General features: G+C 40.6%; 4 protein-coding genes across 4 annotated transcripts; 2 read left to right on the top strand and 2 right to left on the bottom strand.

The window, feature by feature from the left end:
* The first annotated feature begins 409 nt into the window (after positions 1 to 409).
* Positions 410 to 2,933, top strand: LOC4327282 (probable pectinesterase/pectinesterase inhibitor 41). The gene is made up of 2 exons (XM_015769978.3): positions 410 to 1,516; positions 1,947 to 2,933. The coding sequence occupies exons 1-2, from the start codon at positions 541 to 543 to the stop codon at positions 2,642 to 2,644; spliced, it is 1,674 nt and encodes a 557-aa protein (XP_015625464.1). The 5' UTR covers positions 410 to 540; the 3' UTR covers positions 2,645 to 2,933.
* A 583-nt stretch (positions 2,934 to 3,516) lies between these two features.
* On the bottom strand, positions 3,517 to 4,664 carry LOC4327281 (cell wall / vacuolar inhibitor of fructosidase 2). The gene is made up of 2 exons (XM_015790196.3): positions 4,120 to 4,664; positions 3,517 to 3,995 (listed from the first exon to the last, which is right to left on the bottom strand). Exons 1-2 carry the CDS (start codon positions 4,464 to 4,466, stop codon positions 3,752 to 3,754), a joined length of 591 nt encoding a protein of 196 aa, XP_015645682.1. The 5' UTR covers positions 4,467 to 4,664; the 3' UTR covers positions 3,517 to 3,751.
* An 8,855-nt stretch (positions 4,665 to 13,519) lies between these two features.
* On the top strand, positions 13,520 to 14,900 carry LOC4327280 (cytosolic sulfotransferase 5). Its single transcript, XM_015788699.3, has one exon. The coding sequence runs from the start codon at positions 13,613 to 13,615 to the stop codon at positions 14,651 to 14,653; it is 1,041 nt and encodes a 346-aa protein (XP_015644185.1). The 5' UTR covers positions 13,520 to 13,612; the 3' UTR covers positions 14,654 to 14,900.
* A 3,365-nt stretch (positions 14,901 to 18,265) lies between these two features.
* Positions 18,266 to 24,169, bottom strand: LOC4327772 (dual specificity protein phosphatase PHS1). The gene is made up of 11 exons (XM_015766254.2): positions 23,973 to 24,169; positions 23,043 to 23,081; positions 22,732 to 22,904; positions 21,789 to 22,005; positions 21,385 to 21,555; positions 21,132 to 21,292; positions 20,004 to 21,048; positions 19,607 to 19,753; positions 19,299 to 19,526; positions 19,053 to 19,210; positions 18,266 to 18,949 (listed from the first exon to the last, which is right to left on the bottom strand). The coding sequence occupies exons 1-11, from the start codon at positions 24,042 to 24,044 to the stop codon at positions 18,580 to 18,582; spliced, it is 2,781 nt and encodes a 926-aa protein (XP_015621740.1). The 5' UTR covers positions 24,045 to 24,169; the 3' UTR covers positions 18,266 to 18,579.
* Positions 24,170 to 25,209: the final 1,040 nt, after the last annotated feature.

Genomic DNA, 25,209 nt, shown 5'->3' with positions numbered 1-25,209 from the left:
CATTTCACTCTCGTATATGAAACAATGATGCGAACAACTTTTAAAATGTTACAATCATGCTCCAAACTCACACCTTGTTTAACATGTGATCATACAAAGTAACTAGCAAATTCTCCCAAATAGGAGTATGATAAAGAAACAAAAGCTCAATTTGAATCCTACCTACCCAACCCAAACAAATGTCGCCTTCCCCAAACAAAACGCATCCCAAACTAGAGTGCTTGACCTCACCCGGTTTTCCCTCGCACCGTTACAGCGATTCGTCAACTCATTTCGTCCACACGCGCTTAGCGGGACCCCTCCGCAGCCAAACGGCGCAGTCCCCCGCCCGAGTCGCCATGCACGTTAAGTTTGACCTGCCAACCTCTCGAAACCTTATAAAAGGACACCTCGGCTCGATCCATTGCTCGATCCATCTCAAGTCTCAAGCTTAATTAAGCTCGTAATCTCATATAACCTCTTTTTGGACGAAGCTTGCCACTCGATCGTGTTAACCACTCGAGCTTGAGCGAGCGAGCTAGCTTTGCTCTGACGAGAAAAATGGCGTCCTTTCACATCGCCACGGCGCTCTCGGCGACTCTGCTGCTCTCCTTGCTCGTCCTGGGCCGCTCCGACGCCACCCTGCCGCCGCCGGCCACGCCGGTGCCGCCGTCCACGGCGTGCAATGGGACGACGGACCCCACGTTCTGCCGGTCCGTGCTCCCGTCGAACGGCACCAGCAACCTCTACACCTACGGCCGGTTCTCCGTCGCCAAGTCGCTGGCGAACGCCAACAAGTTCCTTTCCCTTGTCAACCGCTACCTCTCCGGCGGTCGGCTCGCCGCCGGCGCGGTGGCGGCGCTGCAGGACTGCCAGCTGCTGTCCGGGCTCAACATCGACTTCCTGTCCGCCGCCGGCGCCACGCTCAACAGGACGTCCAGCACGCTGCTCGACCCGCAGGCGGAGGACGTGCAGACGCTGCTGTCGGCGATCCTGACCAACCAGCAGACGTGCGCCGACGGCCTCCAGGCCGCCGCCTCGGCGTGGTCCGTGCGCAACGGCCTCGCCGTGCCGATGAGCAACAGCACCAAGCTGTACAGCGTCTCGCTCTCGCTCTTCACCAGGGCGTGGGTGCGCCCCAGCACCAAGAAGCCGAGGACGGCGACGCCGAAGCCGCCTCGCCACGGCGGCCGCGGCAGGGGCCTGTTCGACGCCACCGACGACGAGATGGTGCGGAGGATGGCGCTCGACGGCGCCGCGGCGGCCGTGTCCACGTTCGGCGCCGTGACGGTCGACCAGAGCGGCGCCGGCAACTTCACGACCGTCTCGGACGCCGTGGCGGCGGCGCCGACGAACCTCGACGGCACCAAGGGCTACTTCGTGATACACGTCACCGCCGGCGTGTACGCGGAGAATGTGGTGGTGCCCAAGAACAAGAAGTACGTGATGATGGTCGGCGACGGCATCGGGCAGACGGTGATCACCGGCAACCGGAGCGTCGTCGACGGCTGGACGACCTTCAACTCCGCCACGTTCGGTGAGTTAATTTGTCAACGCAATTTCTTCTCGTAGAAGTTTTAGGTAATTAAGTTGGTACATGTCGGTGTTCGGTACTAGGGTTTTAATTCCATACTGCAATTTGGCCAGCTGGTTCGATAATTAATGAAGTGGGAACTAGGAGCAAGTAGAGTAGTGTAGCGGTAGATTAATAAGCGGGTCGCAAGTCAAAAGTGTGTTGACACTTTACATCAGTGCAAACGTACCTCACCCTCACCGCCCGGCCGGAATACGATCATTGACGAGGCATCCCATGAGTTATTAAAATCCTTAGCTGTTAGGCTCATAATGCATAGTAGATGTTTCTGAATCCTATAAAAACTTATCTGAAAAAAAAAATCCTATGTTAATCTAATCGATTAATTATGTGCTGGTTCGGTCGTGATGTTGACGTAACTATACACATGCAGCTGTGCTCGGGCAAGGATTCGTGGCGGTGAACATGACGTTCAGGAACACGGCCGGGCCGGCGAAGCACCAGGCGGTGGCGCTCCGGTGCGGCGCCGACCTGTCGACGTTCTACCAGTGCAGCTTCGAGGCGTACCAGGACACGCTGTACACGCACTCGCTCCGGCAGTTCTACCGCGCCTGCGACGTCTACGGCACCGTCGACTACGTGTTCGGCAACGCCGCCGTGGTTTTCCAGGACTGCACCCTCTACAACCGCCTCCCCATGCAGGGGCAGAGCAACACCGTCACGGCGCAGGGGCGCACCGACCCCAACCAGAACACCGGCACCACCATCCAGGGCTGCGCCATCGTCGCGGCGCCCGACCTCGCCGCCAACACGGCGTTCGCCACCACCAACTACCTCGGCCGCCCGTGGAAGCTCTACTCGCGCACGGTGATCATGCAGTCCGTCGTCGGCGGGCTCATCGACCCCGCCGGGTGGATGCCGTGGGACGGCGACTACGCGCTCAGCACGCTCTACTACGCCGAGTACAACAACTCCGGCGCCGGGGCGGACACCAGCAGGAGGGTGACCTGGCCGGGGTACCACGTGCTCAACAGCACCGCCGACGCCGGCAACTTCACCGTCGGCAACATGGTGCTCGGCGACTTCTGGCTGCCGCAGACCGGCGTGCCGTTCACCAGCGGCCTCAACTGATCGATCAGGCGGCGCTGCACGATACATACATACATACATACATACATACATACATACATAGATACACGTGATTGGGATATGTATACGTACTCGGTGTGTCAATTCGTCAAACACTCTTAGAAGATGCAATTGTAACTTTAGCGAGAGCGTATACTGAAATAGGCAGAGAAAGAGAATAATAAGTGGTATAAAGAAATGCCACAGCTAGAATCAGATTGTTTAGCTTTCCTTAAATTGTTGTTTGGATAAATTCAGTTCTTAATCTAATCGAATTGCATAAGGAAAATAAGATATTGTTGCTTGTAATGTTTTTATTTAGAGATCTTGTACTTGTTCAATTGTTCCTTGAGTTATGTTATAGGATAAAGACCACTTTACGTCCCTACTCAAGTTATATATTTTTTAAGAATCCTCACTCAAGTTTAATTCATGCCTCTCAGCCACAAAACTAGATATAAAATGTACACCAACTATAAGTTTATATAAAAAAGAACATTTCGTAAAAAAATACTTTGTTAAACATGAAGAGGTTTGAGAATTGCAACAAACCTGTAAAGAGCTTATAATATGAAATAGAGGGTGGAGTATTTAGCAAGGGTGGAAGCCCAAGGCTGAAATCGGTCAATTTTCTGTAGTTCCAAGCCGGGGATGAGATGGGCTTAGTCGCCTTAATAAACCATGGGCCTGGGCTCGGTCCTTGCGAGGTCCAGTTGCTGAAGTCCTATACTGAAAATGTTGGATTTGAACAAACACATATTCTTATGCACGACAAAGCATTCCTCTAATCATCATTTCTGAGGTAATTTTGTATAGAAATTTATCACCTACATCCTCTATTAAAATTTGTAATTTTTTCAATGGAGATGCATAAATTAAGCAATGCTCTTTTTAAGATCAAGAATGTGCTATACATTGATCGTATGAACCCAACAACAGTTCCACCACCGCCAGCGCCTAGGATGTTGTCTGCTGATGCAAACAGCAATTACCAATCCAATTCAAAGCCATCAACAAACATGCTAATCTTCCAACCATGGAATCCCAGATTACCCCTGTCGTCGAAAAAATAAAAAAGAATATCCAGGGGATAAAAGGAAGAAGAGAAAGCTATTCTTCAGCGCTCGGTGACACGCGGATCAGCTTGGTGATGGTGAAGGCGATGCTGCAGAGCTGGTCGACCTCGCGGTTGCGCAAGGTGAGGATGTTCCGGTGCTGCGGCACGGCCTTGAACCCCCTCTGGCACATCTTCACCTCCGCCTGCCCCGCCGCCACCAGCGCCATCGCCTCCTCGTACCCCCCCGTGTCCAGCGCCACCGTCGCGTCCGTCAGCTGCTCCACCGCCGCCTCGTACCTTCATCACCACAGCGTACGTACAACACCGGTCATTCATCGCGCCTGGCACCCAACCATCGATAGCCGGCGCCCGGCGTACGTGTGTATTGATTCTCGTTGCGTATACGACGAAAACACGTTACCTCTCGGAGCAGTCCTCGAGGCACTGCTGCAGCTGCACCGTCTTCTTCTCGATGCTGTCGTCGTCGTAGATGCTGGAGAGGTAGGTGGCCGTCTCCGACGCGTTCTTCTGCGCCGCCAGGACGGCCACCCTGGCGAGCCCCACCGTGTCCGACGACTTGGCGGACCGGTCGGCGGAGAGCGTCACGATGCAGAGGCCGTAGTGTGGGCCGGTCTTCTTGCACGCGTCCTCGAGGGAGTAGTTGGCCAACGGCGCGGCGGTAGGTGCCCCGGCCTCCGCAGCCGGCGCGGCGAGGAGGATGGCAAGGACGGCGACACCGACGGCGGCGTGATACGGGGAGGAAGCCATTTCGTCGTTTTTTTCTTTCTTTTTTGGGTTTTCCTCCGATCAGCGACCGGCTTCGGTGATGTTGCTCACGTTGGACGCGGGAGGGCATGCAGGGATCCTAGCTAGTTGTATGCTGATGTTTGGCTAAATTAAGCATCTATCAATTGTTAGGTGGTTTATTAATTGTTACGATCGCCTATCGCCTGCATTAAGGGTCGAGATTTTGGTTGGACAGGAAAAAACCCCCAAAACTAAGGGAGGCTATATATATATTAAGTATTACTACATCCGTCCATATTACTTGTCGCTTTGAGTTTTTGTTTATAATATTTGATCATTCGACTTATTAAAAAAATAGAATTATTTTTTTTGTTTGTGATTTGCTTTATTATCAAGAGTACTTTAAGTATGACTTATATTTTTATATATATATTTGTACTAATTTTTCAAATAAAACGAACTAGCTGGTTGGCCCGCGCAATAACGCGGCTAGCACCCAAACAAAATCATATATTCTTTTAGTATGATTTTACTTAAAATTTATTAAATAGCTATCTCATTGTCTTAAGACTTTGAAAGACCAAATCTTATCATCCTCGTGTTTCTAATTATATAGTTTTTAAAAGTCACACCAGTTGCTACTCCTTATGTCATCTCCTTCTTTATTTGCTTACTCGATCTATCACTATTTCTATTCATTTTTCTTGGAACCTTTAAAAATTGGATTTTATAGTTTTTAGAGTTTATTTCACGTTGGGTTTCATTTTTATAATTTCTAGATGTCCCGTCAAACATTGCCATTATACTCCTATACGGCATGTGCACTGTCTCTTCTCTTTATTGTCATTGAGATTTTAAAAATCAAAGATAATTATCATTTGGGTTCATTTTTACTTTCTAAAAGTACCGCCAAACCGTCAGCAGCTTTGCCATTGTACTCCTCTACGGTTCGCCCACTACCTCCCTTCTTTATTATCATTGAGATTTTAAAATCGAACATGATTATCATTATTTTTTTTTACATTTTAAAAGTTCTGAACCTTTAAAAATTGGACTTGTAGTTTTATTTTTTATAATTTTTAGAAGTCCCATCAAACGATGCAACTATGCCCCTCTACAATCCGTCTGCTGCCTACTCTTTATTGTCACTATGATTCTAAAAATCGAACATAACTATCGTTGAAATTTATTTTTTATTTTCTAGAAGTCCCATCAACCGTCGGCGGCTCTGCAATTATACTCTTATGCACCCCGCCCACTGCTTCTCCTTTCTATTGTCACTAAGATTTTAAAAATCGAATATGATTATCAATGGGTTTTTTTTTACTTTCTAAAAGTCCCGGCAACCGCCTTACTTGTTTGCTTTACGGCATGCCTGACGTCCCTCCTTTTAATCGTCATTAGGATTCTATTTGGTGTTTTATTAACAATATTTAGATGTCGTATCAACCGCCACCACTTTACTCCTTTATAGGCCCGTTACTTAATTTTAACTCATCATGTGTTTTAGATGATATTTTCTTTCAATAGTCTTTATTTTTATCACAATTTTTATTTATTTATAAATTGTATTCCTAATTGAAATCTTATTTTTCTTTTTTTCTAATTTTAGAATCTATTTTCTTAAAAAAATCAGTTAATACCGTATTGTGTTCTTTTAATGTTTCTATTTTTTATTTTCAATTTCAGTTGTTTCAAAATTGTATTCCTACTTGAACTCTCTTTTAATTTTCTAATTTTTTTGACTGAAAGTACTGCCAGGTCTTTGCCCAGCAGTGTGATTTTCATTTATGCAAAATTTTAATTAATCTCGTATTGGGTTCTTATATGGATTCTTCTTTCAATATTGCTTATTTTTAATTTCGAATTTTAGCTAATTTTAAATTATATTCCTACTTGAACTCTTCTTTTATTTTCTTTTTCTAATTTCGGATTTATTTTTATTTTTATTCTGAATTTTAATTAATCTCGTATTGGGTTCTTATATGGACTCTTCTTTTAATATTCCTTATTTTTAATTCCGCATTTCAGCTATTTTTAAATTATATTCCTACTTAGACTCTCCTTTCATTTTCTAATTTTGGATTTTATTTTATTTTTATTTCGAATTTTGATTAATCTCGTATTGGGTTCTTATATGGAAACTTCTTTCAATATTGCTTATTTTTAATTCCGAATTTAGCTATTTTTAAATCGTATTTCTACTTGGACTCTCCTTTCCTTTTCTATGTTTGGATTTTATTTTATTTTTTTTTCGAATTTTGATTAATCTCGTATTGGGTTCTTATATGGAAACTTCTTTCAATATAGCTTATTTTTAATTTCGAATTTCAGCTATTTTTAAATTGTATTTCTACTTGAACTCTCTTTTTCTTTTTTTTTCTTTTTCTCTGATTAATGTGGGAATTTCTAGCCCTCAAAGCAAACGTGGTGCCTCCTTTCAAAGCTGTTTTAATAATATAATAGATAGATGGTTAGACATTACAAGGAAAAAAAAAAGTCAAAACGACATCTATTATGGGACGGAGATAGTAAGTCCTCTCTACATATTCATAGTTCATATATCTATTCATTTATTATTTGCTCCTTTGTCTTCAGGTATATTATGTAAGTTAGTATACTTGTTGTATTCGGTTGATAGGTAACACGTGGACTATGAATTATTTGCTGCATGAGGCTAGTGTAGCTTATCTGCAAATGAAGTTTATTAGTTTATATGTGCATGTATAAAATAGTATATACGCTACAAACATGTTTTGATTGGATTACCTGTCTTGGGACTGAGTTTAGCAATTTGAATTGACCATATATCATTTCTCCTCCATAATTGATCACTTCGGACACCATTGTTCCTATGATATTGTTTAATTCTGGTGAACTGATGTTTCTTTTGTACAAGTTGCATCTTCAAAAAGATAAATATGACAAGGTTAGATCAGTGCATTTTACTTTTTGATTGTGATATATAGTTGTAATTGCAAGTAGTTTATAATTTTTGGTTACCTTGATTGATGTTTTCATGTAGCTTCTAGTCCTCATAGTTTAGAATCTGATTTACTACCTAAATGAAGTGTTCTGTTGTTGCTTCGTTCGCCTTCATGCTTCTGCAAGTTGTAGATATCAACAAACCATCTACGTGGCACCTCTCCTGTAAAATTTATTTAAAGCATTAGACCATATGGTTTGTTATATTTGTATTTATAATTTTTACTGCCATATGATATAGTAGTAGTTCATGTTAAGAATTTTTTTTATAATAGAAACAGCTCTGATATTTTTTAGATTTAGTTGCGGAGTGGTTTGCTTTATGCTAGCTGTTGTTGTCATGTGCAGGTTTTCTTTCACCTTGAGAATGTCAACCAGGATCTCAAGTGCGAACTCAAGGATTCCAGTATAAGTGGCCAACCTTTTACATTCTAAACCTCCGAGCCAATTGGTTGTTGGCAGCTTGCTTTTTTGATCAATTTAGTGCAATAAATATCGAATTGTATTTTTTTTCATTGTTCTTCTTTTCTATACCGTTTTTCTCCATGGAGCCAACCTAAATTGGTTCTGCATATGAATTCATTCCTGCAAATTTATGGAATACGTTAGTATACATGTCTTTTGAAAGCATCGTACAAGAGTGTTTAGCACTACATATTTAGTTACACAACATATGCACCAAAATTATAGTGAACTTACATGTTATATAAATGGGGCAATTGCAAATTTACCACTACTTTGAATTGTTATTGTGTCACTAGAAAATTGCAAAGAATACCACTAAAACTGTCACTTGCAATATTGAAAAAACCGGTGGCAAATTTGCAAATGCCCCATAAAGTTGTTTTTTCAAATGTAAATTTAGATCATTGGTAATTTAATTTTATATTTTTCTTACATCTTACTTATTGTCCAAGTTTTAGAGTAATTACATACGTAGTTACATTGCAAATACATCACATTTACAAATGTAATTTTAGTTTTCAACTGATGTACTTTTATACTGTATTTCAATTTTGTGTTTTATTCCACTTCAAGTTATTTTTTGTTTTTTTATGTAGGTTAAGTTTTAGGTTCTGAAACATTTTAAGGTTCTAATATAGTTTTATGTTATGATCTATGGCATTTTACTAAATTGCATGATCAAGTTGTAGTGATTGTCAAAACTAGCATACTATGGCATGATCTAGTTATAGAACTTTTCTAAAATATAGCATGTTTTATGTTGGTAAAAATCTCAATCCAATTTTAGTTGTAGACGATTTTGGAGTATGAGCCAAGCATACTGCCATGATTTAGTTGTAGTGCTTGTGTTATTTTTTTTCACATTCACAATACTTTTGCCAAAGGTAGAGCGTTATTACATGGGTAACCAATAGAACTTACAATTGTAATTTTACTTATATACCAAAGTAATTTTGTATTGTAAGTGTATATTTTGTTCAATTATTTTATTACTTGTACTATCTATTTTGTATCTTTGAATTTTGTTAGCTGTAGAGTACTGGAAAGTTGTATGCATTTTGAAAGTTATGTGCATTTTGTTTAGCTTCTTCTCTTGTAGGATTTATGTCTTTCTTTTTACAAATGAATGTTGATAATTGGAAAAATCATGTGTTCCATTTATTACTTGGTGGGATTATATGTAGCTTTTGTCATGAAATGATATTCTGAATTTCTAATGTAGTATGGTCCTTGTTGGATTTTGCTGATTGGTTTTGGTATTTGAACCACACATCTAGTGTTTGCATCTAAGGTGAGTTAAATTTGAATTCTCATCTTGATTAGGTTGATGTGATGTTGATGATTGGTGCCTTCTTTTTGTTAGAGTACATATGCTTTTATAAATGATGTGAACATATCTTTATTCTCAAGGTTACTACATCTTAACAGTTATAATTATTTTACTGTGAGCTCACATGAACATACATTCCGAGCAAGCTAAATAGTGCATTATGAGCAGCTTTTCCTTGAATGCATTAGACTGAATAGGAACAACATTATGGTTGATGTGAAGTGTTTGGATTTGCTTGTGTGTGATTTTTTCCTATGGTTTTTTGGTGATTTTTGGTTTGTTTCTTAAAACCATCTAGAGTTTTTGCACTTCATTATGGACCTACTTAGAAGCTGCTAGTTTTTAATGCTTAGTGGCTGGATGTTTTTTTTCCACATTGAACATGTCAATTTTAGTTAGTGCAATAGAATGTAGTTTATTTTTCATGTCATGCAAGAAGTTTTTATCATTTGAATGTTACAATACACAAATCAGTACAGCTAAACCTATAAATTAGTTCAGTACCAGTGTAAGTAGTTTTAACTTCAATTAGTTCTATGTAGTGTGCTCTTTCTTGTGTTGGAATGATTTTGTTTAATGCCAGAGTAGAGTTATTTTTTTTATGATTTAGTAGCATAGTTTGAGATATGAGATTTTGCATGTGCATAGTAAATATTGTTTTAGATGCACTTACAAGATAAATCAATGGTAATTACATATGTAGTTACATTCGAAATACACCAGAATTACATATGTAATTTTAGTTTTGTACCGATGTAAATTCATAATGTATTTTGTATTTGCTATTAATTCTACTCCAATAAGTTTCTTTGTAATGTAAGAAAGGTTAGGTTATAAAGTTGTTGTATGTTCTGAGCTAACCATACTGCCATGATCTAGTTTTGGTCGTTGTGTGAAAACTAGGACATTTGTAGTTTGAGGAACCCTAGGGACTCTTTTAGTTCTGCTGGGTAGATGAAAACGGTCGCATTTCTAAAAGACATACCAGATCACGTCTCTAATTTAGATGTAAGAGTTAATCATGTGTCTAATTTAGATGTGCCCCCATGAATTTTTTTTGTTATGCTCAGTTGTGCACGTAGAAGTTAGAATATGTACTGCAGTTTAGTGTCATAAAAATTATACTAATTTGTAATGATTTCCCTTGTGTTATAGGTTTTTTTTGACACACAACACTAGTGCAAATGCTTTAGAGTCATTACATGACAAATCAATAGAACTTACCATTGCAATTTTACTTATATACCAATGTAATTTTGTACTTTGAGTTCATATTTTGTTAATTACTTGTAGTCCATATCCTGTATATTTGAATTTTATTAGCTGTAGAGTATTGCCGACTTGTATGCACGTTGTTTAGGGGCTTCTCATATAGGACATATGTGTTTTTTTTTATAAATCAATGTTTGATAATTGGGAAAATCATGAATGCATTTATTATTGGGTGGATTATATGCAATTTTTGTCCAGAGATGATATTCTAGACTTCTGACATGTAGCATGGTTTTTTTAGTCAGTTTTGCTGGATTTTCTTGATTGGTTATGGTATTTGAAGCAAACATATGATATCTGGTTGTTGCATCTCAGGATAGTTAAATTATGTTTAAATTTTCATTTTGATTTGGTTGATGTGATGTTTCATAGCTGCATTCTGGCATGACCTAGTTTTAGTGTTTGTTTGAAAACTATTGTTTTGTACTTTGGGAAATTTTTGTTGCTTTTATGTTGCTACATATTATATTGCAATTGTTCAAGTATTTCAAATGAAACAGCAGTGAATACCTACTGACAGTTCCAATTTGAAAATCAGGAAATTTATCTAGCTATTGTTCTAAATTTTACTGTTCTAATATACTATAGTGGAATGAATAACCCTACCCAAATTTTGTGATGCCTTATCCTGTCTCATTTTTTTCAACTGAAACTTATAGCACATATGTCTCTCTATTTCCACCTAAAACTTACACCTTAGAAGGATTTCGATTCATACATCCAAGTTTATTATGCTTAGTTACTACATGCTGAAGTTAGATCTTGTATTGTTGTTGTATTAGTGTTGATTTTTGTTGTGCATTACCCAAGATTTTTTTTTTTTGCTTTTGTGACATGGAGATAAAAAAGATGCAATATGGGTAAAACTTGATTTGAAGTCAAATATAGGATTCTAGAGAAATTTGGAGTCTGAGATTAGCTTTTGCAACTTACCTGGAATGGTTATGTTTCTTTCTTCTTGTTTCTCCTATGAGATTTCATTTTGATTTGAAGAAAATTTCTTCGGTTGAGTTTTCTTCCTTCTTCATTTTCTCGTTCTCCTTGTCAATCGCATGTATTCTCCTTTTTTTTGATTGATCTGAATCTGAGGAGTATGGTGGATCCAGTTTAGTTTGTCTTTTTCCCAGCTTCCTTGGCAGCCAAGTTATTTATTCGGGGCCACCTACAAATCAGGCGTTGTTCCACCATATAGATCGAAATTATTTCAATAACTAGATTGAAAATGTTTCAGTCGTTTAAAAAGCTAAAATGCGACACCTCATGAAATATTTTGCTACAACGAATGAAACAACAGTTTCCCAAAACATCGGGCGCTATTTCGCCCTATGTAAAAACAATGTTTCAACAAATAGAAAAAAATGTTTTAATTCACTACAATATTTGATCCATACATAGTGAAACATCACGAGTACATTAGATGAAACATTTTTTGTGGAACAAAAAAATGAAACAGATTTTGCTAATTGAGGGATTTCGTAATATGTGGGTGATTTGTTGCAAAAGAATGTTTTATTTCACTACAACATTTGATCTGTACACAATGAAATATTACAAGTACACTAGCTAAAACATTGTTGGTGGAACAAAAAATCAAATGGATCCCTCCTTAATAGGGCGTTTCCGTTTTATCCGAGCAACTATTGCAACGGGGCGCGTAGTGGTGGGAGCACGTGGCGGCTTGCGGACGCGCGTGGTGGGGCCTGGGTGGCAGCGGCGCGAGGCGCCTAATGCATGCGCGCGCCCGCATTGGGTGCCCGGCCGGGAGGATTTTCCTAATTATTCCTGTGTGTTTGGGTTTTTTTAGTTCGAATTTGTTTTCTTCATAATTTTTGGGCTAGTTTGTTTGCCCAATTATTGATCTGTGTTTGGCCCATCATGTTATGATGTATTTTTCAAAAAAAAAAAATTCTAGTCCGCTGGATGCTAATCCATGGGTATATAAAAAAATGGGTGATTTCGGGTGAAAAATTACCCGACAAATGGACAGGCAATTCCTTTTGTATTTACTAATTGATGCCCCACACTTTGTTACAGGATATATGTTAGATATTAGAGAAATGATAAAATAATTTGGATTGAAATATTATGAAAATGATTTGAGAATGATGATTTAGTATGTGTATGTTTAGTTTTAAAATGAAATAAATTATAGATATAATTACTATATGCTTACATGTTGAGCTTTGTATGATAATGGGTTGATGTAGCATGCTTGCATATAGGTTTGAGGTGTACTAATAAATACTATACTTGCATATTAATTGAGGCATATATGTTTAGTGGACATTAGCTTTATAGAAAGAAGAGATATGGCCAGATAAATTTATCTTCGAGTAGGATTCAGAGAAACCTTATAGAATTCAGGCAGATGAAATCCTGCCTCCCTCAGGTCGAATTCTAGTGTCTCTTATTCCCACGGAACGATTTTCTTTCTTATCCGTTATATTTTCATATTTGAGTATATCTTTTCATATAATATTAGGTATGCGGTATTTCAGGATATTACTAACAAGGATAGACCTTATCCGTACAATGATAATATTTGTGATAAAGATTGAACTTATAAGTGGGAATAAGTCAAACAGCACCTACACTATATAACAATAGTCCCTACGATAGGTACCTCACAACTATCAGTACGTCTCGCAATCAACCGAAGTACAGATGAAGAGATTTTAAGTACCGATGACCGTGACTGCATACCAATACGGCCAATTGGCAACTGCTCATCGGAATATGTATTAGAGCGTCGTGAGCACATGGAGGTAGCATAGCATAGTACTCCCTCCGTATTTTAATGTATGATGCCTTTAACTTTTTAACCAACGTTTAATGTTTGACTATTCGTTTTATTCAAAATTTTTGTGCAAATATGAAAATATTTATGTCATGCTTAAAGAACATTTGATGATGAATCAAGTCACAATAAAATAAATGATAATTACATAATTTTTTTTAATAAAACAAATGATCAAACGTTGAATAAAAAGTCAACGGCATCATAGAGTAAAATATAAAGGTAGTATCAGCGTGAGATGAATAATGAATTCTCGCTCGTGAGTCGTGACAGTAGAAGAGCTATCAGAGTATCAGTAGAAAAATCTTAGCATCGATCATGGCATCGCCACCCTCGCTGCTGCCCAGCGCCGGCGAGGACGACGAATCCCAGCGAGAAGTTTACGAGCAGCTCCGCCAGCTCGTGTCGACCTACCCGACCGTGCCGAGCGGCCTCGACACCCCGTACTACCGCCACCCCGACGGCTGGTACACGTTCTTGCCGGCGATGGTCAGCGTCATGGTGGCGCAGCGCCACTTCACCGCCCGCGACACCGACATCATCATCGCCACCTTCCCCAAGTGTGGCACCACCTGGCTCAAGGCGCTCCTCTTCGCGACCGTCCACCGCGACGGCGGCGGCGCCGGCGGCGTGGAGGACGACGCGGCGCTCGCGCAGCTCAGGGCGCGGAACCCGCACCAGCTCGTCCCGTTCCTCGAGATCCAGGTGTACGTGCGCGACAGGGCGCCCGACCTGAGCTCCCTCCCGGCGCCACGGCTCCTCGCGACGCACATCCCGCGCCCGTCCCTGCCGGCCTCCGTCGCCATCTCCGGCTGCAAGGTGGTGTACATGTGCCGCGACCCCAAGGACTGCCTCGTGTCGCTGTGGCACTTCCTGGACGCGCAGCGGCCGGAGCCACGCGGCGACGTCGGCGAGGACTTCCGCCTCTTCTGCGACGGCGTGTCGCTGGTCGGGCCGTACTGGGACCACGTGCTGGCTTACTGGCGGTGGCACGTCGAGCGGCCGGGGCAGGTGCTGTTCATGACGTACGAGGAGCTGAGCGGCGACACGCTGGGGCAGCTGCGCCGCCTCGCGGAGTTCGTCGGCCGGCCGTTCACCGGCGAGGAGCGGGCGGCCCGGGTGGACGAGGCGATCGTGAAGGCGTGCAGCTTCGAGAGCCTAGCGGGCGCGGAGGTGAACAGGTCAGGGACGATTGAGCTGATGGAGGAGCCGATGCGGAACGCCGAGTTCTTCCGGCGAGGCGTCGTCGGGGGCTGGCCGAACTACCTGTCGCCGGAGATGGCCACAAGGATCGACGAGATTACCGAGAGCAAGTTCAGAGGCTCTGGACTGGTGTTGCCCACGATGATGACCATGTAATAAGTACAGTACATTTTGCAATATTGTTACAACCACTGGTGGAGAAATATTTTTAGTCACGGTTCGCAACCCCCTGTAGTCCCGGTTAACCAGGACTACCAATCCGGGACTAAAAATCGCTATCTTTATTCCCGGTTCAAATACCCGGAACTAAAAATAGATCTTTAGTCCCGGTTAGCAACACCAATCGGGACTAAAGAGAGGGGCCAACGGGACTAAAGAGAGGGTTGCGGTAGTGAGATGATCCCCTTTTTCTTTTTTATTTTCTCCCAAATCAAGTGGGAGACATATCTCAAATCAAACCCCCAATCCACAAATCGAAGTAACATCTCAAATCTACATCACAAATCAAAGTTACTTATACACACAAATAAATACATCACAAATCAAATACATCACAATATCCTAAGAAATTACTCAAATACATCATAAATCCAAACAATGAATCACAAATTTGTAACTTCTCAGTCAAATACATCTCAGTGAATCATCACAAATTTTTTTAAAAAAAAAGAATGCCGCTGCCGCCGCCGGTCGCCACGAACGATGGGCGCGGCCCCACCGGCCGCCGGCCGCCGGGCGCGGCCCCGCCGCCCGCCGCCCCGTCGGATGGGAAGGGGAGGCCGGCCGGAAAGGGGAGGAGGAAGGGGAGAGAAGAGGGAGGAGAGGAGTTGGAGAAGAGAGTTAGAGAGGATAGATCTGAGGAGAGGGGGTGAGATTCGATCTGTTAAGTTGTAACTGTGGAGAAGAGGATAAGGGATAGGGATTATATACTACGTGTTTAATTTTAGTCCCGGTTGATACTATCAACCGGGACTAAAGATCATCTTGATCTTTAGTCCCGGTTGGTAGTACCAACCGTGATTAAAGTGGTGATCTTTAGTCCCGGTTGGTAGATCCTCGGCCCCCTGACATACATCTGACAAGGGATGAACCGGGAGTAAAGATCATCTTTAGTCCCGGTTGGTGTAGATCAAAATTTTTATAACCGGGACTAAAAACAATCTTTACTCCTGGTTCTTTTTGGATCCGGGACTATTGTGGATTTTGCCGGACCGACCAAAGATGGTTTCTCCACCAGTGAACATGAATAACCGGTTGCAACATAATACGATGTGGAAAAAAAATACGGAGTAGAAACATATCTTTTTTTACTGCTTTTGCGTAAATATACATGTTTATGTGTAGAAACCATGTCTTATGCAAGACCTGGTCTCCTTTCTCTTTTCTCATTTATTCACTTGTCACATCATCTTTTATCCTAGGTGGTAACTTATTTAATGTTATGGTCACCATTCTAGTCATTGGGTTGGGAATGGTCTTAGCAATTAATTAATTATTATTATTTCTTTAACTAGAAAGAAAACCTGCGCAGATGCGCGGGCATCTTATTGATGTTTTATAAAAATAATGCTAAAAGAAGTTACATCTCTCTATTTCTACTTAAATGTTATAAAATAATAAGAATATATCTCAGATTAAAAATACACTTTGATCGAGTGACATATAATTTCTCATATTGTCACCACTAAATTATGCTTTAAAACCAATTAACCCTAAAACCTAATACATTATTAATACACTAAATTATCCACTGCTTAAGTTTTATGTCTCATTTTTTTTTCTAAATCCATTTATAAATATTGTAAAAATACCACTACTTCTATCCATTAATGGAATATATAGCACCATTAAAGTTAAACACGAATACTATGCTCATGGGTAAAGTCGATTGTAGCCACCAAGATTTCCTTTCTCTATTGCCTTGAAACATAGGTCTCGCATCGATATAGCCATGCTCCTGAAGACCAGCTTGGAGCATAATTTTAATGTACTCTCCCTAGCTTCTTTCAAAAGTCTAAGTCCTATTTCTTTTTCACTAAGACCAAGGTGTAGTTAACTCATTCATCTTGTGACAAAACCAATGAACATGCAACCAATAAGTACTAAAATGACTTTTTAGGTTCCGATCAAAAATTTAATATAGCACATAATGACTATAAATAGGATTTAGACTTTTGGAAAACAAAAGAATAAAATAGGACTCATGGAGTATTGCATTGGTAAGTAGAAAGTTGAGTACTATTAGCGATGGTGGCCTTCACTGGACTGTTTTAACTTAGCCATATATTCTATGCTATACTTGCGACACCATAATAAACTTTGTTGCCCATGTTTGGTGTCCTTTAGGGAAGAACAAAGAGAAGATGGAGGTGATCAAAGTAGTTTTTTAAAATGTTTTGAGTAGATTTGTGGTGGAGTGTAGACACGATTTGTTTATGTTGTTGATCATTACTACTTATTTTTTTTATTATATAGATAGAATACTCTCTTTTGAATATGACTGAGGTTAATCGTTCGATCATTTTTAAAAAAAAATATAGCTAATGAGACATACCACCACGATAATAACCAGAGCTTCATGTTATTATTTATATTTTGACAAATATGTATAGTCAAATAGTTCTAAAAGTATAAAACTACTTTGAGAATCTTAATCTCAAATAAATTATAATTTAATCAGACCTACTTGAAAAACGTAATTAAATTGTGTTTTTTTTTATTTTTTACATATGCATATTTAAATTAATGTTGTATATTTGTGAAGTGATATTTCCCTCCCTAAAATATGATGTGATTTTTTGAAAAATTATCATACATATGTCAGCCTCATGTGCCGTGGTGTATTTAGGTCCATAATATAACTTTATAATTTAATTAAAGAAAATACAACATAATCACAAATTGGATATATAATTTCAAAATAATTTAGAAGATGGTTTAAAGAATATTTATTGGGTATTCTATGTTTTTATTATAGATCTTAGTTTAACTATATATATTTATATTATATTTGTGAAATAATATATTTCATATTTATATTGTGGAAAATAACCGTCCATTTTTATATATCTATGTTTCTTTTCTATCTATGTTCGTATGGTTTTTTTCCCTTCCGTGAACACAGTTGAAATTTGAATTGCACGTAACTACTCGTACGTCGTACTTACGGGATCTGAGAACGGTAATAGCGTTTCTATATTTTGTAATAATAGATCTAATCTAACGGTGTAGAATAACGGATCTACCAATTTAAATGAAAATTAACATGAAAATTAACGGTGAGATTAGATAGTACCACATGGCGGCTTAGGAGCGTTTATAGGAGTGCCACATGGTGGTTTAAAAGTGTTTGTAGGAAGTTTAATAGATTTTTAGTATATAATAAAAGATAGAAAGATAGATTAGCATCATTAGTAAATTAATTAATCGTTAGTCATCATGATTAGTCACTAATCAACGTCCATATCGCTGGCCTGAGAAGCGAGACGGTGACCAGTATACCACTCTCCCGGATGCCACCATGCGAGACAGCGGCTTCGTCACGCTTTTTCGCGCCACGATTTTTAACCATGCCGTGTTGTTTTTCTCTTCATTTGGCGACAACGGTATGTTTGTGCTAAAAATATTACTCCTACATCCGAAATATTTTTGAGAAAAAAATAAACGAACGGTATATTTTTAAATTTAACTCATACGTAGTGTACATTTTTCCTTATTGAATGTTGCTCTTCACCGTGAGCTAAAATCCGGTTGTTTTTCACCGTCAACTTTTCAAACCGAGCAAATTACATCCTTCTCTTATTCATGCGCCATTACCAGGCAAACGCAAAAATGATACTGCTGCGCTGATTATTTCTTGGTATTACAAAACCTAAACGTTCTCCTGCTAATAAACTGGTTGTATACAGTTAAAAGTGAACATTTCCTTGTATCACACCTATTCTGTCCACACCTAAAGTTCGGTCTGCTTGATACATCTACCGCTAAATTACATCGGTTTGAAAACGTGTACCGTGCACATCACCACACTGCCACAACACTAGCATCCTCGAGAGAGAAAAAAAAAACTACTAAGAACAGATTCAGAAGCTGAGCTCATCAGCGAACGCCTTGGTAAGCTTCTGAGAAGGGCTCAGGCTCCCACCGCGGCTGATCCGGAGCGACTGGATCGACTTCTGAATCTCCAAGGTCATGGCGCTGTCCACACTACCTGCAGATAGCCGCTTGTGAGCCTTCTGCAGATGCAGTTTGAGTGAGCTCGTGCTCAGTCCGACGTTCTTGCTGCAGATTGGGCACACCTTCATCTCAGGTCGCTTGTGCTGCCAATCCATAGACACCTTTCCATGCAGCTTCCTGTCAAGCGCTAGCAGAGCCTTTGCGAAACCGTCATTCGGTTGTGCCCGACGATGCACTTTCTTCAGTAAGTTCCAAGCTTTCGCAAGAGTGAGGCCCCTGAAATAAGTGTTTTGTCAGCAGGCATGGGTGAGGTTCTTGTGTGACATTACCACATAATTTGCCAACGGAAGATTGCTAGTTACAAAGTTAAATTTCTTACTTTCTGAGCATCAGGTAGGCAAGCACAATTGTGGCACTCCGACTTTTTCCTTCAAAGCAATGAACAAGAACCTTGCCTCCAACATGATCTACATGATCGAAGTAATCTGAGGCTTCTTCAAAAAGATCACTGATATTTGCATCATCATCATCACTAATCTGTAAAACATTACAAGATGAATGATTTCAGTGTGGAACTCAGTATCATGGAACATGCACTATGTCAGAGGTTGATTGATGCTCTTACTGAAAAGTTCTTGTATTCAAAAAGATCGGGAAATTGGGAATCAGATTGACCAATCTCATTTGAACACAAACATAGTATATGGGTAATGCCCAGATGCTGAAGGGTGTACATAGATCTTGCAGCCAGAGCCCCACCTATGAACAAGTTGTTGATAACAAGAGAAGGTCGCTCGGTATTTGCAGCGTCAGAGACCAAGGCTATCCTTTCAATGATGTGTTCTAGACGCACCTGCAAGTTAGTAATTTATGAATATATTTTTTCTTTAACAGAAGTACTATATATTTAGATACCAGTACATCAGGACCCACCTTCAATTCATATGCATCAGCTACCATGTTATTCTCATTGCCATCAAAAAATCCAGAATGAAAATTGTTCTCCTCGCAAAATTTGATCACATCAGACTTAAGCGCCTCATTCCATTGTTCTATTTCTTTGACTAATTCAGGATCAACCTGTCACAATAAATAGTAGTTGCAACTGAGTTTGGAATAAACTAAAAAAAGGCCAATCGGCACACGCAGCAGTCAGTTGAACTAGGCAATTCATTTCAATAGAAACTACTCTGAAGCAAGCTGCATTAAATGTTGGTACTACTTTTGTCCAGTAAAACAAAGACAGGCTAACCAAACTGAAGTTTGCTTAACAAACGAGCATAGTTATGCAATCAGATAAACAATCTTATTGCAAATAGAAAACTCTTACCTTCGGAGTCTTGTAAAAATCACGGAGCTTCATTGTCATTCTTAAACTTCGGGGACCCTCTGCACTCCCTTTGAAATACTTATTACTCCAACTCTCCCTGGACAGAGGAGATACTGAGTCTGAGCTTCCACGGGATCCCGCAGAAGAAGGCTTTGTCGTTGATTTCAGTATTTCAGAATCACCGTGCAATTCACTATTCTGCTGCTTACTAGGAGCGCAAGGAGTACTGTAGTTAGCACCGGGTGATGGAAAATCAGGAACTGTAGCATCATTGTTGTCGGATTCTTCAGAGCCTTTAGTAACTATGGACAAGAAAACTCGCAAAACACCATCTAGTTTTTGGTATAGCTGGAGAAGAAATAGATGGAACCCCTCAAGATCCCTCAGAGCTGCACGAAATGCCCCTCGGAATTCATGAATCGCAGCAGTATTGTCTTCATCAGAAATGGAACAACAAGAATCAGTGAAAGCGATTGCTTCATCAGGTCCTGGAGTCCCTAGCTTACCACCAGAAATCTCATACAATATATTCGAGGAGTAATCTGAATTATTCAACATAAGCTGCACAACTTTGGGATAACGCTCATGATCTTTCACCCGTCTCCCTGCAGGGGGGCGACGTGGCACTCCAGTGTCGATTGCTACAATGTGGACAGGGCCATCCAAACTATCAGCATTTCCTCTTACACTTTTCAATGCATCTGGTTTTGGTGACATGGACACCAATTCTGGAGAATTTATGGTTGCATTTGCAGTGTGAGTCCGCTTGTCACTCTGCACCAATTGAGTAATCGTTGGAATAGAACTTTCTGTAGTGCACTTGGAATCATCCAATCTGTCCACACTGGGTGCAGAAGGTCTATCGGAAATCATCAGGTTTGCAGGATTGCCACGCCAACCAAGCTGACGGCATGGGAGTCTGTCCTCATTTCTGAGTATCAGATCTAGCATCAAGACCCTACCCAATGATGAAGCAGTAACGCAAGCAGCTTCCCGTGGACTAAATGCCTTTGAACTCTCAAGAAGGGGAGATCCATGAATATAACTGCCAATACAGTAGTAACAATTTATATCTCCTCCTAAATGCAGTTTACCATAAAGAAAATGCATATTTAATCATAGTAGTACCTCATTAGAAGAAGACAACGGCTTAGCTCAAGAGCTTCCAACAATTCTGAGCATGTCATCTCACCAACCTCATCACTATTTGAAACTGCTACTGATCGTGCATTTTCTGCAGCCTTTCTAATATCCTGCCACTCTAGGCTAGAATTGTGTACCACTCTAGCCTGCAGTTGTTAGAAAAACCTGAATAAGAAATCAAATGTTGTGGTACATCATAATCAAAGTGCGCATAATTCATTGGGAGTTTGCAAAATACTTGTGGTGTCTGAACTCCAAGCAATCTAGCAAATTCATAACCCAACCGTTCTGCCTGAGTTGACATCTTTGATGATGAGAACTTTATAACAGCAGCTGCTTCTTTTGGTAAGACATTACTTGAAGAATTAAATAGAGCAAAGAACACTACACCACCAGAGTTCACAGTCACCTATAAAGACAGCAAGCAGAAACTATCATGTCAAATGCATGGAAATATAAAGATGGTCCAATGGAGTGAATATCAGATAAATAAATATGGTCTTGCATGTCCAATATGAAAATTAAAAAATGTTTAAAAAAATCATGTTTGTGTAATATAGTATGGAAGTAAATGATTGTTTATTTTTCTCTTGCAATAACTAAAAAGAATGTAAAAATTGCCAACAGAAGGCAGCAACAAACCTCAAGAGGTTTGCACATTTCATCTTCAGAGTGGTCCGAACTACTACTATGCTCTGTATGGTGCAGAGATGACAGCATATTCCATGAAAAGTCAGGTGATTCAATATCTAGTGCAGAAGCATTTCCAAGTCTCTCCCACAAACTTATTTCTGTAGGCTGACTGCTTGTCAATGGTATATCTTCTTTGCCTATTAGCTCTGCTGTAACCACTTGCTCACTATAGTGGGCAGTTGCAAAACAATAATAGCATTAGCTCAACATACTTACAAGGCCAGGTCAACATTTATTATTTACCAAATTGCATGTCATCTGGAGTTAAAGTAAACCGACAAATATTGCAATTAATACATACTCATATTTCTATCCAAGTTCCCATTTAGAAATGTAAATCTAAATTATTATAATAACCAATAAAAAAGTACAGGATGCCATCATATGTAACTGGTAATTTGTAAAGCACAAGGATGCTACCTTTTAACGGATAGTTTTCTATGTTCACTGATAAATGTATAATGTTACATATCATATTGAATTAATATTTGCTAGGCACAGTATATGCATATTACATATCATGCCTAATCAATGTTTATTATGACAGTTTTAATTGAAAACTCTAAGAAAAAGTGTTCATGCGATCTTGGATTACAAACAGAATGTGGCCAACTGCAATGGATGTGGACAATTAACTTCCTACTGGAGAAATCTGGAAAGTAGACTCAATCTTGTATCACAGATATGTCCACAACATATTTGCTAGTCCTTTGACTTTTCAGATGAAGTATACTAGAACGTAATCAACATTTATATGAGAAGGTTCGCTGCAGTGCACGTTATGCCTAATAAGATGATTATGAGACAATTTAATCTACTAACTGCAGATAATCGATTAGGTGCTACTCCACAAATAATTCCAAGTGATTGTTGATATATTTTGCTAAGCTACCTTAAGTCTGCTGCACTGAAAAGTGAGAAACTCCCACTCGGCATGACTTCAATCCTCGAATTCCGGCGTGGGAACCCTGATGGCCGGAATGCCCCACTTCGTTTACGTACCAATGATACCCATTTCTCGAATGTCTGCGCTGAGATATCACCACCAAATAACAAAGAAACCACCTACAAACACAAGCAGGAATTTAGAAAAGATATCCAGTAGATCCGTAACCCGGGCTTCTGAGGTTATATTCGGTATGGAAATGTACATGAGCAACACAATAGAACTGGCAACAGGAAATTAGACAAATTGACACTTACACGAGAGGATAGGTTTCGATCTCTTTCCTCGTCGTTTTCCTGCAAGAAATGTAAAACTCTTATATGTTCTTGTTTCATGCAGAAATAAATAGTTAAAACACACTGATAGCGTGTTCCATTCACAGGTTATGGTTTTGATGGCAAGAGGAGACAAAAAATACAAAGGTACTTTCTAAGTTGAACTAGACCGAAAATTTGGACATCAGCTTGTCAAGATTCTCAACCTACGCAGTGCAATCATGATGAATTCATTATTAACACGAAAAACACTATTGCTTTGGCACCTTCTGAACGGCATGGGTTTGAGGAATGATAAAATTAATGTCTTACTTACAATGAAAAGTTCCCTTGAATTTGGCACATGTCCTGCCAAACTGCGACTTTTCTATCAGAGCCAGAAGCTACAGACTTTAAGTAAAACCGAATGCTAACATTGATTGAATCAGGAGATCAAGCATTTAAAAATGTTACCCATGATTGAACAGAAGGTACAACAGAATGCTAGGATTGATTTGATCAGGGGGTACCAAGCGGAATATATCCCCCCAATGAATCGCACGAAGCAAAAAGTTGCTGCGCCTCTCATCAAAGAAGGTGCATTTTGCGCAAGAACGAGGACCACATCAGCCTGAATCGCAAGATTCTCAATCAACGCAGTGCAAATCTGCCCCCCAAAAAAAACAAAACTACTAGCGCATTTCATCTCCGCACGCCACCTCGCCACGCAGATTAGCCAACGCCAACCGAGACGCCGAGGCAGATCGAGATCCCTCCCGGACATCGGGACATGCGCCCTCACTCTACGCCCCCCAAACCCTCCGGCCTCCGCTCGCCACCAATCCAAGAGCCACCGCACCGAAGCGTCACAACCCAGATCAGATCAGATCACACAGCACCGAGCAGGAAAAGAGGAAATGGAGCTCGGCTCACCCCGGGAGGAACCGCCGGCGCGTCGCGCTCCTCCTCCTCCTCCTCCTCTTGCCGCGCCTCCCGCTGTTCCATGGGAGGGGGCCGCGGCGCAGGTAGCCGTTGACGACCCCAGGCGCGCGGTGTGATATACTGGGTGCGTGGCGATGGTGGTGGTCGGCTTTTGCTGCTGGCTGGCTCGCTCCCGGAGAGAGAGAGACAGAGAGAGGGAGAGCGCGGGGGGCCGTCAAATCCGACGGAAAAGGCGGGATCCCTCCTCCCCTCTCTTCGCCGCTCCGCCCTTTCCGTCTAGGTGTCGGCTTTTCCCGCAAATGGGGAGAGAGTGGCCAGTGGGGGGAGACGAAAGCAGAGCGAGAGAAGGGCGGGCGGATCAGTGCAGTCGGAAGAGAAGGGGGCAGTTGCTGAACAAACTGAACTGCTTTTCCGCTTTCGGCAACGGCAACGGAATCCCTGGAAGATTGGTTGTCAAAGGCACGCAGAATGCATATTTTTTATAGCAAGGATTGGTGAATCGCGACCGTCCGATTGATGATCGACCGATCCCAAGCGGCGCGCGGTCGAGGGAGAATTCAGCGAAAGCGTTTTTGCGTGCCTGATACCCGCACGAACCGGCAAAGTGGCAAACAGCTTTTGCTGAATAGAATGTAATAGAGATGGTATGAAACTTCGAATCAGACACTACAACGATTTTTATATTTCTTTGGTTATTACTCCCTCCGTTTCGAAATGTTTGACACCGTTGACTTTTTAGTACATGTTTGACCGTTCGTCTTATTCAAAAAAATTTGTGAAATATGTAAAATTATATGGCTACATAAAAATATATTTAACAATGAATCAAATGATATAAAAAGAATTAATAATTACTTAAATTTTTTAAATAATACGAATGGTCAAACATGTACTAAAAAGTCAACGGCGTCAAACATTTCGAAACGGAGGGAGTACTTAAAAGCCGCCAAAAGTTAAGAACGTAATAGAAGGTGCACAGCTAGGTACTGCTGAGGATTAGAAAAATGAATGAAGGTTATAATTGGCAAGGACTTCACATACCTTCCAATAGTGTTACACTTACGCATTAAGCTTGCATGACAGCAACAGCAACAGTTCCACTGGTTAATTAGTTGATTTCATTGCCACGTGGTATTCAGGAGGATTCTTTTATCATCTTCATATTTTAATATATGACGTTGTTTTTTTTACAAACATTTGATCATTAGTTTTATTTAAAAAATTTATG

Source organism: Oryza sativa, chromosome 1, assembly GCF_034140825.1.
Source record: "Oryza sativa Japonica Group chromosome 1, ASM3414082v1".
Lineage (NCBI taxonomy): Eukaryota > Viridiplantae > Streptophyta > Magnoliopsida > Poales > Poaceae > Oryza > Oryza sativa.
This window is presented reverse-complemented; position numbering and strand designations above follow the sequence as displayed.

Excerpts from the sequence above, each read along its gene's own strand:
- LOC4327282 (XM_015769978.3), top strand. The coding sequence starts at position 541 with ATGGCGTCCTTTCACATCGCCACGGCGCTCTCGGCGACTCTGCTGCTC. Across the intron at positions 1,517-1,946 it reads CTTCAACTCCGCCACGTTCG|CTGTGCTCGGGCAAGGATTC; the intron begins GTGAGTTAATTT and ends ATACACATGCAG.
- LOC4327281 (XM_015790196.3), bottom strand. The coding sequence starts at position 4,466 with ATGGCTTCCTCCCCGTATCACGCCGCCGTCGGTGTCGCCGTCCTTGCC. Across the intron at positions 3,996-4,119 it reads CTCGAGGACTGCTCCGAGAG|GTACGAGGCGGCGGTGGAGC; the intron begins GTAACGTGTTTT and ends GTGGTGATGAAG.
- LOC4327280 (XM_015788699.3), top strand. The coding sequence starts at position 13,613 with ATGGCATCGCCACCCTCGCTGCTGCCCAGCGCCGGCGAGGACGACGAA.
- LOC4327772 (XM_015766254.2), bottom strand. The coding sequence starts at position 24,044 with ATGGAACAGCGGGAGGCGCGGCAAGAGGAGGAGGAGGAGGAGGAGCGC. Across the intron at positions 21,293-21,384 it reads TTGGAGTTCAGACACCACAA|GCTAGAGTGGTACACAATTC; the intron begins GTATTTTGCAAA and ends TAACAACTGCAG. Across the intron at positions 19,211-19,298 it reads TTGAATACAAGAACTTTTCA|ATTAGTGATGATGATGATGC; the intron begins GTAAGAGCATCA and ends AATGTTTTACAG.